Below are 15,140 nucleotides of genomic sequence, written 5' to 3'. Positions count from 1 at the left end.
GGTCTACGTCTCGTTGAATAAAACGGTAGGCAGCGGTTTGGCTCTGCCCCTGGCATTGATGACGTTCATGGGCGACGGTAACCACTCACAATCTAGTGGTGCGCTCGTACGCTCAGATGAGCAGCTGCCTTATAGGCAGACGCCTATAAGGGCAATAAAAAAAACAATTTCACTCATGACCCAGTTTCGACATGTGAACTAAGTCGATGTGGGGCTGTGTTCCCAACACGAAACGGCTGGACCAGTTTAGATGAAATGTTCACGAAATATAACCAGTCTAGCCGGCTATCTTGTTTGGTAGCGATTACATAAAAGCCTGATGAAAAGTTGGCCAGCAAAGCGCACTGGGTTTGACCGGTACACGATGACCTTCTGATTAGTGTTATGAATTTTTATGCATCATAATTAGAATCAGTCCTTGATTTTTTTAATGGCATAGGTGGACGAGCTCACACCCCACCTGGGATTAAGTGGTTACCGGGACCTATAGACATCTACAACGTAAATGTCGCCACCCACCTTGAGATATAAGTTCTAAGGTCTCAAGTAAGCTACAACGGCTGCCCCACCCTTCAAACCGAAACGCATTACTGCTTCACGGCAGAAATAGGCAGGGTGGTGATACCCACCCGCACGGACTCACAAGAGGTCCTACCACCAGTAATTACGCAAATTATAATAATTTAGCTTGTTTGATTTTTATTACACGATGTTATTCCTTCACCGTGGAAGTCAATCGTGAACATTTGTTGAGTACGTATTTCATTAGAAAAATTGGTAACCGCCTGAGATTCGAATACCGGTGCATCGCTCAACACGAATGCACCGGACGTCTTATCCGTTAGGCCACGACGACTTGAAAGCCTCCGGGCTACCAGTAACATTTCAATCATAAAAAAAATAAAAAAAAATATATGCTACTGCGCTCAAGGAAACGTCCAGAGGATTTCATTCCTCAGACGGACGCGACGTTGGTAAATGTTCTCTTAAAACCGGTAAATAGAGTTGAAATTGTATTTTATACATTCAACTACATTTCAATGCACCTGTGTTTACTGTGATTTACATAAACACACTCACTCCATACATACATCGTTTAATTGAAATATGAATTAAAGACGTTACAAGGTAATTTAATATCCGAAATTTGTGAAATGACGCTACACAAAAAAATAAATAGAAAAGACCTTTCTTATCGTACGTTGCAATGAATATATAGAGATGTAACGAAAATAGGGATGACATCAGACTGGCGGCCGGTCGTAATACTCATGCCCAATTCCTACGCAGCGTGATAAAAGGACATGTTTTTTTTTTATGATTGAGGGATTACTGGTGGCACGGAGGCCTTTCCAGTTTCACAAGAACAGGTGGGCGAGCAAGGGCTCAGTCAGGAGGGGTGGGATTTGCTAACAGCCGCCCGAGCGCCTCCGAAGGAGACCTAACAAATCAAGAGTAGCTGCTTCGCGAATGAATCTACTACCGGATCGAAATCGCGACCCGCAGAGAAGATCCGGCGAGAAACTTAACGGGCTGATGTTTAGGTTAGATTGCACATCGAGCTCTTTGCCGAATTCGACGAGTACGGTTACCAGGGTCCCTAAGCCTGCTCCTAGTGCTAGCTGAAGGCGACTAATGCAATGGTTATTGGATCTTATGGATCCGTAAGGACGTATCTAGAGCGACGACGGTGACTGACTCCTGCGTGATCAGGATTCGGGGAGTAGTCAGCGGCAGCAACGACAAGGCGATCACCATGACGCAAAACCATATCGAAGTAACGTTCCGACGCTACTGCTACGGAAAGATAACTAATAAAATTAAAAGAAATGTGTCTTTTAGCTTTATTATTTTGTGAGAAATTTCTTTTCAAAAAACTCATTGAAATATAATAAACACTCCAATACGAAGGCACGCTGGATATGCAACATCATCATCTCGTGCTAAGGCCCGTAATACACAGTGCCATTATCTCGATAATCTAATTCTAAGTCGTATATAAAAGCTGTCCTATAAAAATGAAAATAGAAAGCACAAAATTGCCAGAGGAGACCTTTGAATATGTTATTTAATATAACTATTGGTTACCTACCGGTGGAAATTCGACCATCATTTTAATTAGAATTCTTTTATTGATTTAATATATATTTAGGCATAATTAAAAAAAATTATTAGCCTTCTGCACTTCTTCTCTATATTCTTTATAAGTGTGGGAAATTTCATAGTCCTCCATCCGCGCAATTTTCGTTAAAAGGGGTACAAAGTTTTTGATTCACGTATTAATATATAGATATAGCTCTCTATTACACGGTGCTCCTTCTATATCGTGAAGGTTTTCATTGAAAAATATGAAAAACGTTTGAGATTAAGTTTAGAATTGGTCCTGCTACTGACCAATAATGGGAATACCAATATGTAAATAGAGGCCGGAGTGAGAAACCTCTATCTTCTAATTAATTATCAGCGCAACAATCACCATTAAGATTCCCTGCTATGAATTACGTTTCTTTATTGTTATTGGTTAGATGAGTAAATGGGTTCACGATGTTATGAAGTTACAGGATTCTATAGATCTTCAAACATTAAGGTAAAAGCTCCTAATACGGCGGTAGTCAAAATCGCTTCCTATTACGGTGGTATTTCTATTTTCGACATTTATTCTTGTTTTATTCAGTTTAAGCTCACCAAAACGGAATCTATTTATTCTAAATCTATTACTTCATAACATAACTGACATTTTCAAGTGTAACATATAAACAACACTACAAGATCTATCAGTTTGTAGCACGGCATCAACGTGAGAGGAGTTTCCATACAAACGCGGAACAAAAAAATAAGTACACTAATATTTATTAGAAACTAAGTTTTTTGTATTAATAAGTCGTTCAACTTTGTTAATGTGTTATTTATAGCATTTTCCTACTATTATACTTACTTTTTAAATAGCTTGTTTCATATATGTAACTAATTTTTTACTCAAAAAATCAGAAACAAAATACCGCCGTAATACGGTACGAATTTTATAGATTAATCCTAATACGGTGGTATAACTCCGAAATAGGAAATATACTGGGCATATTTAATTGTTTATAACTTTCAATTTATTAAGTTATTGAATTAGTTCCAAGTTTAGTTGGAATAATTATTAATCTTGTAAATTAGAAACCATATTCTGCGGTATGTATTATTCATTAAAAATCTAGTTAAATATGAAAACTGTCGAGTGCAAAATGTTGGTTTCTTAGAAGGGGTAAAAATAGGAAGGTGTATTTTAATTAATCACAAATCATTTATTTTGTATAACTGTTGACTTGAGTTTTACACATCTGGGCCAAAAAACTGTTATCGTTTGATTAAGTATTTACATTCTTTGTTTATCGAAATTTTGATGGGTCAGAATTAGGATTAAAAAAATACGAGTAGTTTTCCTATTACGGTGGTAGTTATTTCCAGGTAACTCTGTGTTAGGTTCTATGATCTCCTATTACGGTCATATTCATAGAACATAAAATTACAAGTTTTAGGATTCCATAGAAATAATAGAAAGGTTATTTATACTTATTTTACACAAAAAGATAATACAATAAAAACAGATTTAAAGAATGTCTAAATACTATGTACAAAGGCGAGCTTAACTCTTCATGAGTTTTCTTCCAGCAAACCCTTTTCAGAGAGAAATACGATGTATAAGAGGGGAATAGTATAACGACCTCGGTTATAACAACGTCGAACTTACGTCCCTTGAATTTAAAGCATACTTTCGTAAGAAATTCATTCGGTAAGAGCGACTTTGGATACTATAGCATCAATTTCGGGTATAGCGATTTGTTTTTATGAACCATTTATGACAGATTCCCAGAAATCCCGTACAGATATTTCTATTGAGTCGATAAAGGCACAAAGACTCATTCATAAAACTATTAAACTTTCTTATCTTTTGTTTACATTCACAGATGACCATCTGTGAAACATGCACAGATGGTCAAGCAAATGCTTTGTTTGTTTGTTCCTAAGCAGTCCTCAATAAATTTACCATTAAGTAATTCTATTTTGTTCATCTTAAATATGTATAGCTCTATTCAGACAGCAGTGGCAGCGGCCGCCGCATCAGCCACCGAACATTTTTATCCTTTCAAGCGATACTGATCTATAAAACAATGTAGATAAAGTTTAAAATTCTTTCAAAGCTGAAAGTGCTCTTCGCACCTTTTTTTTCTCCTACCAATGCTGATAGCCTTGGCAGGCTATTTCAGCTTCCCCTTGACGTGTAGATGATCTCATGGGGCTCAAACCGGGAGTGTTGCTAACACTGACCCTACGAAGAGCAGTACTTCGAAGAATCTACCACTGGATCGGAAACGCGACCAACTAAGAAGATCCGGTGAGAAACTCAGTGGGCTGCGTCTATAGGTTGATTTCTTCTTCGAGTTCTTCAGCGCAAGCGACGGGTTCGGCGAGGACGGTAACCTGTGCTTGAGGTACCTAAAACACCGTTAATGGATCGGGAAGATCCGTAATGACGTGCTTAGGGCGACGTCGACTGTTTACCATTCGGTCCACAAGATCGGGTAGGCCTTCGCATCGCTGTCGGCCGTTGCCACCGATGTCTGAATTGAGCCGAAAACTTCACTTACCTTAAGTTTACCATTTTAAGTCTAAAAAACCTTAGTTACTCCTTATATCATCAGCTATCTATTAATGAAAGTCTCGTCAAAATCGGTCCAGTCGTTCCAGAGATTAGCCGGAACAAACAGACAGACAGACAAAAATTGTAAAAAATGTTATTTTGGTGTATGTACCGTATATATATTTATACGCATGTAGTAAAAAACGGTTATTTCAATATTACAAACAGACGCTCCAATTTTATTTATGTGTATCCCTAGAATTCTCATGTTAAAATACAATCCAAATCACTTCATCAACGCGGTAAAAATGTACTCTTCTTTCCGAGCCGACCTGTGTGAATGCACTGTTATACTTACTAGGTACATTTGTATTATAAATTTCATTAAAAGTGGTCAATTAATGCAAAACTTACAATTTAAGTTCTTCACATTTATATTATTTACTTAATAAATATTATATGTTCGGAACTTAATAAATATAATTTCTGACCCTCTGTATTAGGAACCGTCTACCGCAGTAATAGGCTCTGACCTCAATCATACCTCCGTATTAGGGAAAATCGACCCGGCTATTTAAAACATTTTTTTAAATAAGTAATTTCTAGAAAAGAAACATAGACTCAACAGTAATACGAAATTTAAATTCCATTTTTGACGATGAAAATTTTTTCCATCTTTAGAAATACTTACAAATGCTTATTTTTCTTTCTTACTTTCAAATTTTGCGAAATACCTCCGTAATAGGTGCTTTTACCTTATAGCCTGACCTACCTTAAGACATGAAGTAGAAATCTCAATTGCATTTTTCAACGGCTGCCCCCTTCAATCCGTAACTGGTGATCACGTCAGAACTAGGCAGAATGGGGCTATTCATCCAATACGCCCAACCAATGATGGCCAGTTGGAGGTCGCAGCGTATGCTGGTGAGTCATTCAGGTAACACTACTGCTCATTATCTGGTGATCTCTTTAATCCCATTTCGTTAACTCCAAGGGGAGAAATGGGGTGATATTGCAGGCCACTCCAAATCTATACAATCTAAATTTTTTTTTTATTACTTAGATGGGTGGACGAGCTCACAGCCCACCTGGTGTTAAGTGGTTACTGGAGCCCATAGACATCCACAACGTAAATGCGCCACCCACCTTGAGATACAAGTTCTAAGGTCTCAGTATAGTTACAACGGCTGCCCCACCCTTCAAACCGAAACGCATTACTGCTTCTCGGTAGAAATAGGCAGGGCGGTGGTACCCACCCGCGCGGACTCACAAGAGGTCCTACCACCAGTAAAATGCTGCTAAAATGCTATTTTCAAACTAATTATGTTTTCAAAAGAACATACATACCGTTATTATAAGCATCCGCGGAACCAAACAATAAATACACGGCTGCCCATAATGAAGCAGATATAATACATTTATTTATATCCATAAATATCAACTGATTCTAACTGTAGTGACGACTGAACAATAAAAACCTAGAAATGAATATCAGATTATGTTGACGTTGAATTTATAAGTTTCCTTTAAATATTTAACATATCAATACCTCTGGCAATCAATTGTTCAGGTAATTGTAAAGATGTTTTTTTTGAATATGTTATATTCGAAAAAATAATGAAATGTTGGTTCCGTAGGAACGATACCTTTAGAATTAATAATAGGAATTGTTTGTGTGTTGATTTGTATATTATCGTATTTTCTTCTTTTTTTTATAATAAATCTAATAATTTTAGTAATTAGAAAAATTAGTACCCGCCTGTGGGATTCGAACATCGTTGCATCGCTTGATACGAATGCACCGGACGTGTTATTCTTTAGGCCACGACGACTTCAAACTTCAACTTATCAGTCATTACGCAACATAAGTTAACTTCGGATAGATTTTTATTACGCGATTACATTCCTTCGTAGTGGAAGTAATTCACGAACTTGTTATAAGAACGTATTTCATTAGAAATATTAATACCTTCTAACGAGGTTATGCCACCGGCACAGTCACAGGGAGTGGTCTGAGGAATTGTTTGAGATGATCCTATCATCTCGTTCTTACCATCGCACCTCCCGCCATGAGAGTATACCATACTACCTGGAGCCACTGGGTTCATCCACAGTGCCTTTCCAGAGATCTTTTTTGCCACGTACCATCCGGCTTTCCGGCCAAACAAGGCTTTGGAGAGTATTTGACGTTAGGCAGCGGCGTGGCATTGCTGAAATCCATGGGGGACGACAACCACTCACCATCAGATAGGCCGTATGCACAACTGCCTACAAGGGGAATAAAAAAAAAACATCGCTCGATACGAGTGAGATAGATTTTTGGAAAAATAACTTCCTTTTTTTATTGAAACCCAGGTTCACCCTCAATGAATCATCATCATCATCAAACCTTCGTTCGTTTTTTTGGTTGAACGCGCTAAGTTCAGGAACTATGTACTGATCCGATTTGAAAAATTATTTCAGTGTCAGCTCATTTATTGAGGAAGGCTATATATAACATCACGCTAAGACCAATATAAGCGGAGCACCAATTTAGAATGTTTCAAAATCGGGTTTTTTTTCTTCGCTACGAGAGCTTCCGTTGCGTGCGCTCTGAAGGGGGATAAAGTTTCACTTAAATGATGTATGACAGAATTGTTCCCCTTTAAAAGTTTAAAAAAAAAAGGTCCCGGACAGCATATGTCTTTATTTTAAGGTTTATTCCTATATTAATAACGTTTTTTATGCTAACCAAATTTGCTCTAAAATAAAGCATTATTTGTGAAAGTGTTTTTATAAAGATGATATTAATCCCTATTGAAATAAATACGTTATTCATTACAAGTACATATTTAATTTTAAAGAAATTTGCCCTCACTTGATTTTAATGAGTATCTTGCTAGGAGTATTTTAATGAGTATGAAAAGATATTGCAGTTTTAAAAGAACATCGCAGCAAAATAATGAGCAAGCGCGTAATATTGATACAAGGCGCCGGCCAGCCGGTGCGCGGCGGCATAGAATAAGGAGAATAACAAGAAACACCCAAATCACTTCAGCTCCTGGACTTCTCCAGTATCCCATCATCAGATCTTCATGATTACAGGACCAATCGGAAAGTCTGCCATTTCGAAGAAAAAAAAAAAGAATTATAATCAGAATCGGTTCAAGTATTCTCGAGAAATCGGTGAACATACATAGATAAAAAAAATGGTGGTCGAATTGATAAACTCCTCTTTTAAAGTTGTTTAAAAAGCGTTATTTTGGTACCTTAAATAGCTCCTAAACATTTCTATTATTCAAAAATATTTTCACCTTCTACGTAAATGAAGTCGCGGGTAAAAGCTAGTTTACATATATATTTATCTATTTTGTACAAGTTAAGTATGTTGTAACCTAATTTTACTTACAATTAATTTAAATTTTAAATGAGAAATTTATTTAACAACAATTAGTTTTAAAAGTAGAGTAACTGATAAAATTACTAAAGTCGCTTAGACACTTTGTTTTGTTCGTTGCTATAAGATGGCTGTCTTTTGGAAACGAATTCTTGGACGGTAAACAGTCGACGCGCCCTAAAGACGTCATTTGGGATCCTCTCGATCGACTAATGGTGCTCTTAGGTACCACAAGCACCGATCACCGTTCTCGTCGAGCACGTCGCTTGCAACGAAGGTCACGGCGAGTAAATTAACCCACAAACAGGGCCCACTAAGTTTCTCGTCGGATCTTCTCAGTGAGTCGCGTTTCCCATCCCATAGATAGTATACTTAAATTAGTTACCCCATCCGGTGGTAGATTCTGCAAAGCACTGTTCTTGCTAGGGTTAGTCTTAGCAACGTTCTCTGGTTAGAGTCCCGTGACCTCACCTACTCGCTCGATTACGCTGGCATAACCCTGTAAGGTTACCAGCTTAGGTAGGAAAAAAAGTAACTCTAATTATTAGCGGACCGCTGTGGGGGAAAAAACCTCCGAAGTGTTGTGAAATAATCTTGCTGAAGAAGTACTGGTACAATTCGGTAAAAGTTAAGTAATTTATCATTTTCTTTGGAAATACTTATTCAGTTAATTAACTACCGTCCAACAGATATCCTCCTCCTTGCGTCATTCTCCTCATTACTGAGGGTCGTGACTCCCTCGCTGCAAAATCTCTCTTGTACGATTGCTCTCCATCTGCTGAATTTCCTTGGCCACGTGGAGAGCAACGTGGAGCTTGATGTCCAGACAGGACCGAATTTGGTCCGACCATTTCGTGGGACTGCGTCCTCTCAGCGAGGAGTGTGGTGTCATCCGCGTAGCGCAGGTTCGTTATTTTAGTACCACCTAGTGTCACTCCACCCTCCCAATCCTCACATGCCCGTCTGATTATGTACTTTCCATAGGCGTTAAAGAGAATTGGAGATAGGATGCAGCCCTATCTTACCTCTCTACCGAAACTCAATGGCTCAGATGTGCAGTTTCGACTTTCACTATGTCCTGATTATCCAGATATAGAGAGCAGCTGAGAGCAAAAGATGCTGAGGCACCCCCAGCTCCTCAAGTATCCTCCACAGATCCGACCAAATCACACAGTCGAAGGCCTTACTGTAGTCGATAAAGCAGAATAAGGTAGGTGTGTTAAACTCGTAGGCCTTTTCGACCAGCTGACGGATGTTGAGAGTTTGCTCGCGAGTTGGGTTGTTCTCCAAACCAACCCTCCTCCTTTCTCATCCGGGCTTGGGACCGGTAACGGCGGAGTTAACAGATATGTGTTTAGTTAAATTTTGTATGGGCTTTGAACTTTGTGAAAAACTTATATTGGCTTATTGGGTTCTAACTCAGATATGATAGAGAGATTTTTAAAGTCAATAAATTGGGTATCAACAGAATTGGGATTTTGAAAAAAAAAATTTTTTTTGTGATAAATGGAAAGATCATAATATATTAGTTTTATAACAAAAAAATATTTTTTTATTTTCGCAATAATTCAAAAGTGATTTCAAAATCTATATATTAATACGTGAAGCAAAAACTTTGTATCCCTTTTTACAAAAATTGCGCGGACGGAGGAGTATGAAATATCCCACACTTATAGAGAAGATAGGGAAGAGGTGCACAATGCTAATATTTTTTTTAAATAATGCATAAAACATACATTAAATCAATAATGCGGAGTTTACATTACGAAATTAGTGTCATGCATGTTGAGCTCAGTTTCAAGAAAGTAGTTTCGATATATGCGAAAGTAATTTCGTTAAAAAAATAGTGTCGCGAAATCCACAGTATCGCAGTAGCCATGGCGCCTTCAGCATCAAATCAAGCATATAGAAATAATAAGTACAGTGTTTTGATCTGTTTAACTTTGTTGTCATCGTTAAATATTCAAATATTTATATTGAAAATGTCGTACCTCAAAAGTTATCGTTCATATTTTGCACCACTATACATGAATACTACAAAAACAACAACTGAAAAAATGTTTTTAAATATTCCCCAAGATGGCAAACGTCAAAATAAATGGTTTCAAGCAGTAGTGCACCGAGATAATCCCAAAACAAAATCGTTTTTTTTTTTTGTTGTTGTGAAGATCATTTCTACGTAAGTATTTCTTAACGCCATTGTTATTAATTATTATTTATCTAAGTACATATACAAATCAAATAATTATAATATGCTCAAATAGAATTCAGTGAATATTTTTTTTAACTGGACTCTAAATCATAACCTATAAAACTATATCATTAAAATATTTTTTTTATTGATATAATTTAAAGTGCTTAAATAATAAATTCATGTATCTTTATCTAATGATTGGGATTCAGTTTGATATATTTTTATTATACGTTAACGTATATTATTGTCTAGTCACGTGTTATAGCCGTAAACGCTGTACTATTATTGAATAGCTATAACATTATGACGTCACAACTATGGTGACCAATCATGGCGCGTTTATAAGTCACGTGGTTTTTTTAAAATTCTATCAATTTTTAATTACCGGTAAAATGGGGCGATTAGGGATTGAAAGGCGAATCGGGAAAAAACCGGGAAAATCTTTCGACGCTCAATATAAGTTTTATATTCGTTGCAAAATCTTCCATTTTTTTGTAGTTTAATAGTAGAATGTTGAAAGTTCACAAAACAACTCTGAATATGCATGATAATAGCTGCTAACTTATAAAAAAATGCGTTTCAAATTAACTTCCTGTGGTGGTAATTATTTTAGTGCTAGAAACTTTGCTCTCTTTTATTTATTTGATAATAATAGAAGACGACTGTGATTTATAAACGTTATTTAGTGTTTGAACCAGCATATATATTAAAGGTAAGTCTCAGTCGTTATTGGTTTTAATGTATTTGATTAAATAAAAATACATGTAAAAATCTGTTGTTTTTGGGGATATTGGGGACGTGTTAGGTACAAATAACAACGAAAAAGGGGTCAATTGGGATGAGAATACGTGAAATGGAAACGACCTAAGTATAAATAGGTACAGGTTTGTAGGGTTGTCTATGTAGTTATAACAATATTTTTTAAATTTGTTGGTAAAAATCTGGTTTATCGAAGCGAAATTGGGAATAAGTCTTTAGTTGAAATAGATAAGCAATTTAATATAAGTAAGTCGATTTTGCAGAGACATGTAACAAGATCAATGAAATCTCAAGGTGGACAAAAATGTCTAAGTAATACATAATAAAATATTTAATATTTGTTCAGAGTGGGGGTATTCATCTGATTAATCCATGGAATAACCGACACACCTAATCTCCTAACCCAGATAGAAATATCAGCCCCTAAGTACTTACCAAGAACGGAGAAATATAAACCGTTTTTATGAAAGCCCACTATATATGTATAAATATATATATATATATATATATATATATTTATTGTTGTTACTGCACTGTCGATTGCACCTATAATTGAGGTGATGTCTGCCATGTATTTCTGTCAGTTTTTCAATTTTTTTTATTGATGATCACTTTGTTGGTGCAACTAAATAAATAAATTAATTAAAACTATATATAAAAATAAAAGTAGTGCCAACCCTAGCAAATTTCTCATTTCGTCCCAATTAACCGCAATTTTCGGGTAAATAGGGATTACACCTATTTTTGCATTTTTTGCTTAAACTGGAATGCTAGTTGCATAATTTTAAATTAGACAACAAAGATGCCCCCAAGACTCAATCATTTTGATCCTGATATAGCATTATATACATCAACAACTACCTTAAAATTGCTCATAAAGTTGGAATTTGTCCCTAAACGCCCCATTTTACGGTATATTATCTATATATTAATACGTGAAGCAAAAACTTTGTATCCCTTTTTACGAAAATTGCGCGGACGGAGGAGTATGAAAATTTCCGCACTTATAGAGAATATAGAGAAGAAGTGCACAATGCTAATATTTTTTTAAGATAATGCATAAAAGATACATTAAATCAATAAAGAAAACATTACACACACTACATACCATGTATTTGACGCACACACGCATGCATACTATTTATTGTCAAACTTTTGTTCTTAACGTCTGTTGTCAAATTGAGAATAGATTAAATATTGTTTGTCAGTCTTGGCGAAATTTGTGATTATAGAAGTATAAAATACAATCATATTAGTGTACAAACTTACAATTCCAATTAGCTATAGTCGAATTTCGACTACTAGTCCGGTCAATTTAGACATAAAAATAGTGGTCAAATAACAAAAATTGCCGGAGAGCCAAATTTTGGTGGAGAGCTAGGGTTTATTATTACAAATAAATTTTTACAAATCCCCATCGATCCTTTGTGTGTTACAAAAGTTATTCGGGGTCAAAGGTGAAAATTTGAGGTTTTTTGGATTTTTCTCGAAAACGGTAAGTTTTATCAAAATAAAACCTCAAAACAAAGTTGTAGATCTTTAAATTCTCTACAAAAATGGTATTTATGTTTTTTTAGAGTTACCATTCCTGAGATATCGCGACTCTAAGAGCCACATTATACATGATATGCACATATAAGCCACGTATATACATAAACAGGCACTTAAGACAAGTATAAATACCTATTTGTGTCTCTTTTATATATATTATACTATTCTGAAAACATTTATTCAAAAGATAGTCAGTCCCTAACTGAATCCCCTCTACCCACGTATCCTTGAAAATCATCGGGCTATTCTATTGTCCGTAGGTCTCGTTCAAATACCTGGTTCTGCCTGTTTCTCAGTCGACGTCGCCCAATAAACGTTAGTACGGATCCCCCTGATCCATCCACTAACGGTGCTTTTAGGTACCACAAGCACCGGTCACCGTCCTAGTCGAACCCGTCGCTTGCGACGAAGGGCTCGACGAGCGAATTAACCCATAGACACAGCCCACTGAGTTTCACGCCGGATCTTCTCAGTGGGTCGCGTTTCCGATCCGGTCGTAGATTCTGCGAAGCACTGCTCTTGCTAGGGCCAGTGTTAGCACCATTCCGGTTTGAGCCCCGTGAGCTCACCCACACGTTAGGGCGAAGCTGATATAGCCTCTCAAGGCTATCAACAAAGGTAGAAAAAAGGACTCAACAGCGAACAGTAATATATTCTTCAAAAAGTTTATCTGCTTATCCTAAATGCCAAAACTATAGTTTATTTTTACATGCGATAGTCGGGTGCGACACTTCGTCAGCAATGTACAGAAGAGGCAAAACGGCAGTATTTAAATTATTCGAAAAAAGATTTGACTGACTGCGCTAAAGTATTTACAGAAATTGATTCCACCCCTCAAACAATAATTACGGAAGGAATTCGCTTTCTTCTTGAGGTTTATGGAGCTCGAAAAAAATTTATTTGCATTGATAAATTTCGTTACAAAACTTTTGTAAAACATATCATGTATTCCTCCAACATCGACATCTGCTATTCAACACTTGTATCAAGTATACTATAAATTTTTAAACATGGCTAGAAAATCAACTGAACCCAGAAGACTGGGGTTGGAAAACTTTACTCCTACCTGCTGCAGAAAAACTCCTCAACACTATTTTTTGCAACTGCAAAAAAGGTTGTAGGGGTCGGGTTGCTGTGGTCTGCAGCGTGTAGCATTGCCAAGGTCAGTCTTGCTCAAATGTCCAGTTAAGTACAATAGAGGATTCCTGTTATTTTAATGAAGAGACCAATGACTCAGCCACATTTGAACAATTTATGAACATCCAGCAAGAGGAAGAAGAAGAAATCGAAGAAGACATGACTGTTTAAGTAGACTTTCAAGAGTATGAATCTGATTAAAATATCTAAAGAAATCAAAGTAATAATTAACCCAACAATCAATATCAATAATCAATATCAATATCAATAATAATCTAGAACTTAACGAGTATTGTTCCCTTAAATTATCCTGAAATTGTCATGACAGTGAAGTAGGCCTACAAGGGAAACCGTGATTTAAAAAACGCGCCGAGTACTACCTCACATGTATAATGTGACTCTTAAAATCGCGATATCTCAGGAATAGTAACTCTTAAGAAAAAATCATATACACCATTTTTGTAGAGAATTTAAAGGTCTACAATTTTGGTTTGAGGTTTTATTTTGATAAAACTTACCGTTTTCGAGAAAAATCCAAAAAACCTCAAATTTTCACCTTTGACCCCGAATAACTTTTGTAGCACACATAGGATCGATGGGGATTTTTAAAACTTTATTTGTATGATAAACCCTAGCTCTCCACCAAAATTTGGCTCTCCGGCAATTTTTGTTATTTCAAATGTCTATATTGACCGGACTATACTGCGGGACCTTATAGTCTTTATAATTAACTGAAATTATTTTTTAAGTTTTTTACATTAAATATCAATATTGTTAATAATAAAGTTTTAAAATACATAACAAAAAAAAAATTTTTTTTTCAAAATCCCAATTGAGTCTGCTTCTTTATTTACCTACCCATTCCAAAATATATATAATTATTATCAAGTGCACAAGGCCTCTCACCGCTTAGGTCACGACGACTTCAAACCCAATTCGATTTAACATAAAAAATACCGGATTCGAAAGCTGCAGTTTTGGCGTCCGGCCTCCTAAGACCGCGACCGAATGAAACCTTTTTTCTTTCTTTTCCTACCTATGCTGATAGCCTTGAGAGGCTATTTCAGCTTCACCCTAACATGTGAGGTGAGCTCACGGTGCTCAAAGGGTGTGCTAACACTGGCCCTGGCAAGAGTAGTACTTCGCAGAATCTACCACCGGATCGGAAACGCGACCCACTGAGAAGATCCGGCGAGAAACTCAGTGGGTTTGAATGAAACCTACAGACGTGTAGTGAAGTGAAAAAAAGTAATGACGGCTTGACCGGAGAAATAATATAAAAAAATTTTTTGGTCAGAAAATTTGGCGACGACACAAGCGACCGTCATTTTAGATTTCAATCGAATCGACAGCTGATTCAATATTTGGTTTAATATGGGCGAACGCTTACGGACGTGTTCATTTAAGCATGAAATGTTATCATCTTCACATATAGTATAATATAATAAATAGTCAGTCAGGGAAACGATATTTCATATTACCTATATATTAATTTT

General features: G+C 36.4%; 1 protein-coding gene across 5 annotated transcripts in view; it reads right to left on the bottom strand.

The window, feature by feature from the left end:
* The window catches only part of LOC101742496 (lysosomal acid glucosylceramidase), a 41,661-nt gene that overhangs the window by 20,043 nt on the left and 6,478 nt on the right, over positions 1-15,140 (bottom strand). Inside the window, exon 1 of one of the 5 annotated variants that reach the window (XM_004926823.5) lies at positions 5,975-6,163. The exons of 2 other annotated variants lie outside the window; for them this stretch is intronic. In XM_004926823.5, coding sequence (XP_004926880.2) covers positions 5,975-6,059 — 85 coding nt within the window. In that variant the 5' untranslated portion in view covers positions 6,060-6,163. Of the gene's footprint in view, positions 1-706; positions 861-5,974; positions 6,164-15,140 lie in introns of those variants that run through there. 2 more of the 5 variants (XM_062673101.1, XM_062673100.1) reach the window with 2 other exon arrangements.

Source organism: Bombyx mori, chromosome 16 (genome assembly GCF_030269925.1).
Source record: "Bombyx mori chromosome 16, ASM3026992v2".
Taxonomy (NCBI): domain Eukaryota; kingdom Metazoa; phylum Arthropoda; class Insecta; order Lepidoptera; family Bombycidae; genus Bombyx; species Bombyx mori.
Note: the sequence above shows the minus strand (reverse complement) of the source record. Positions and strands in the feature narration are given on the sequence as shown.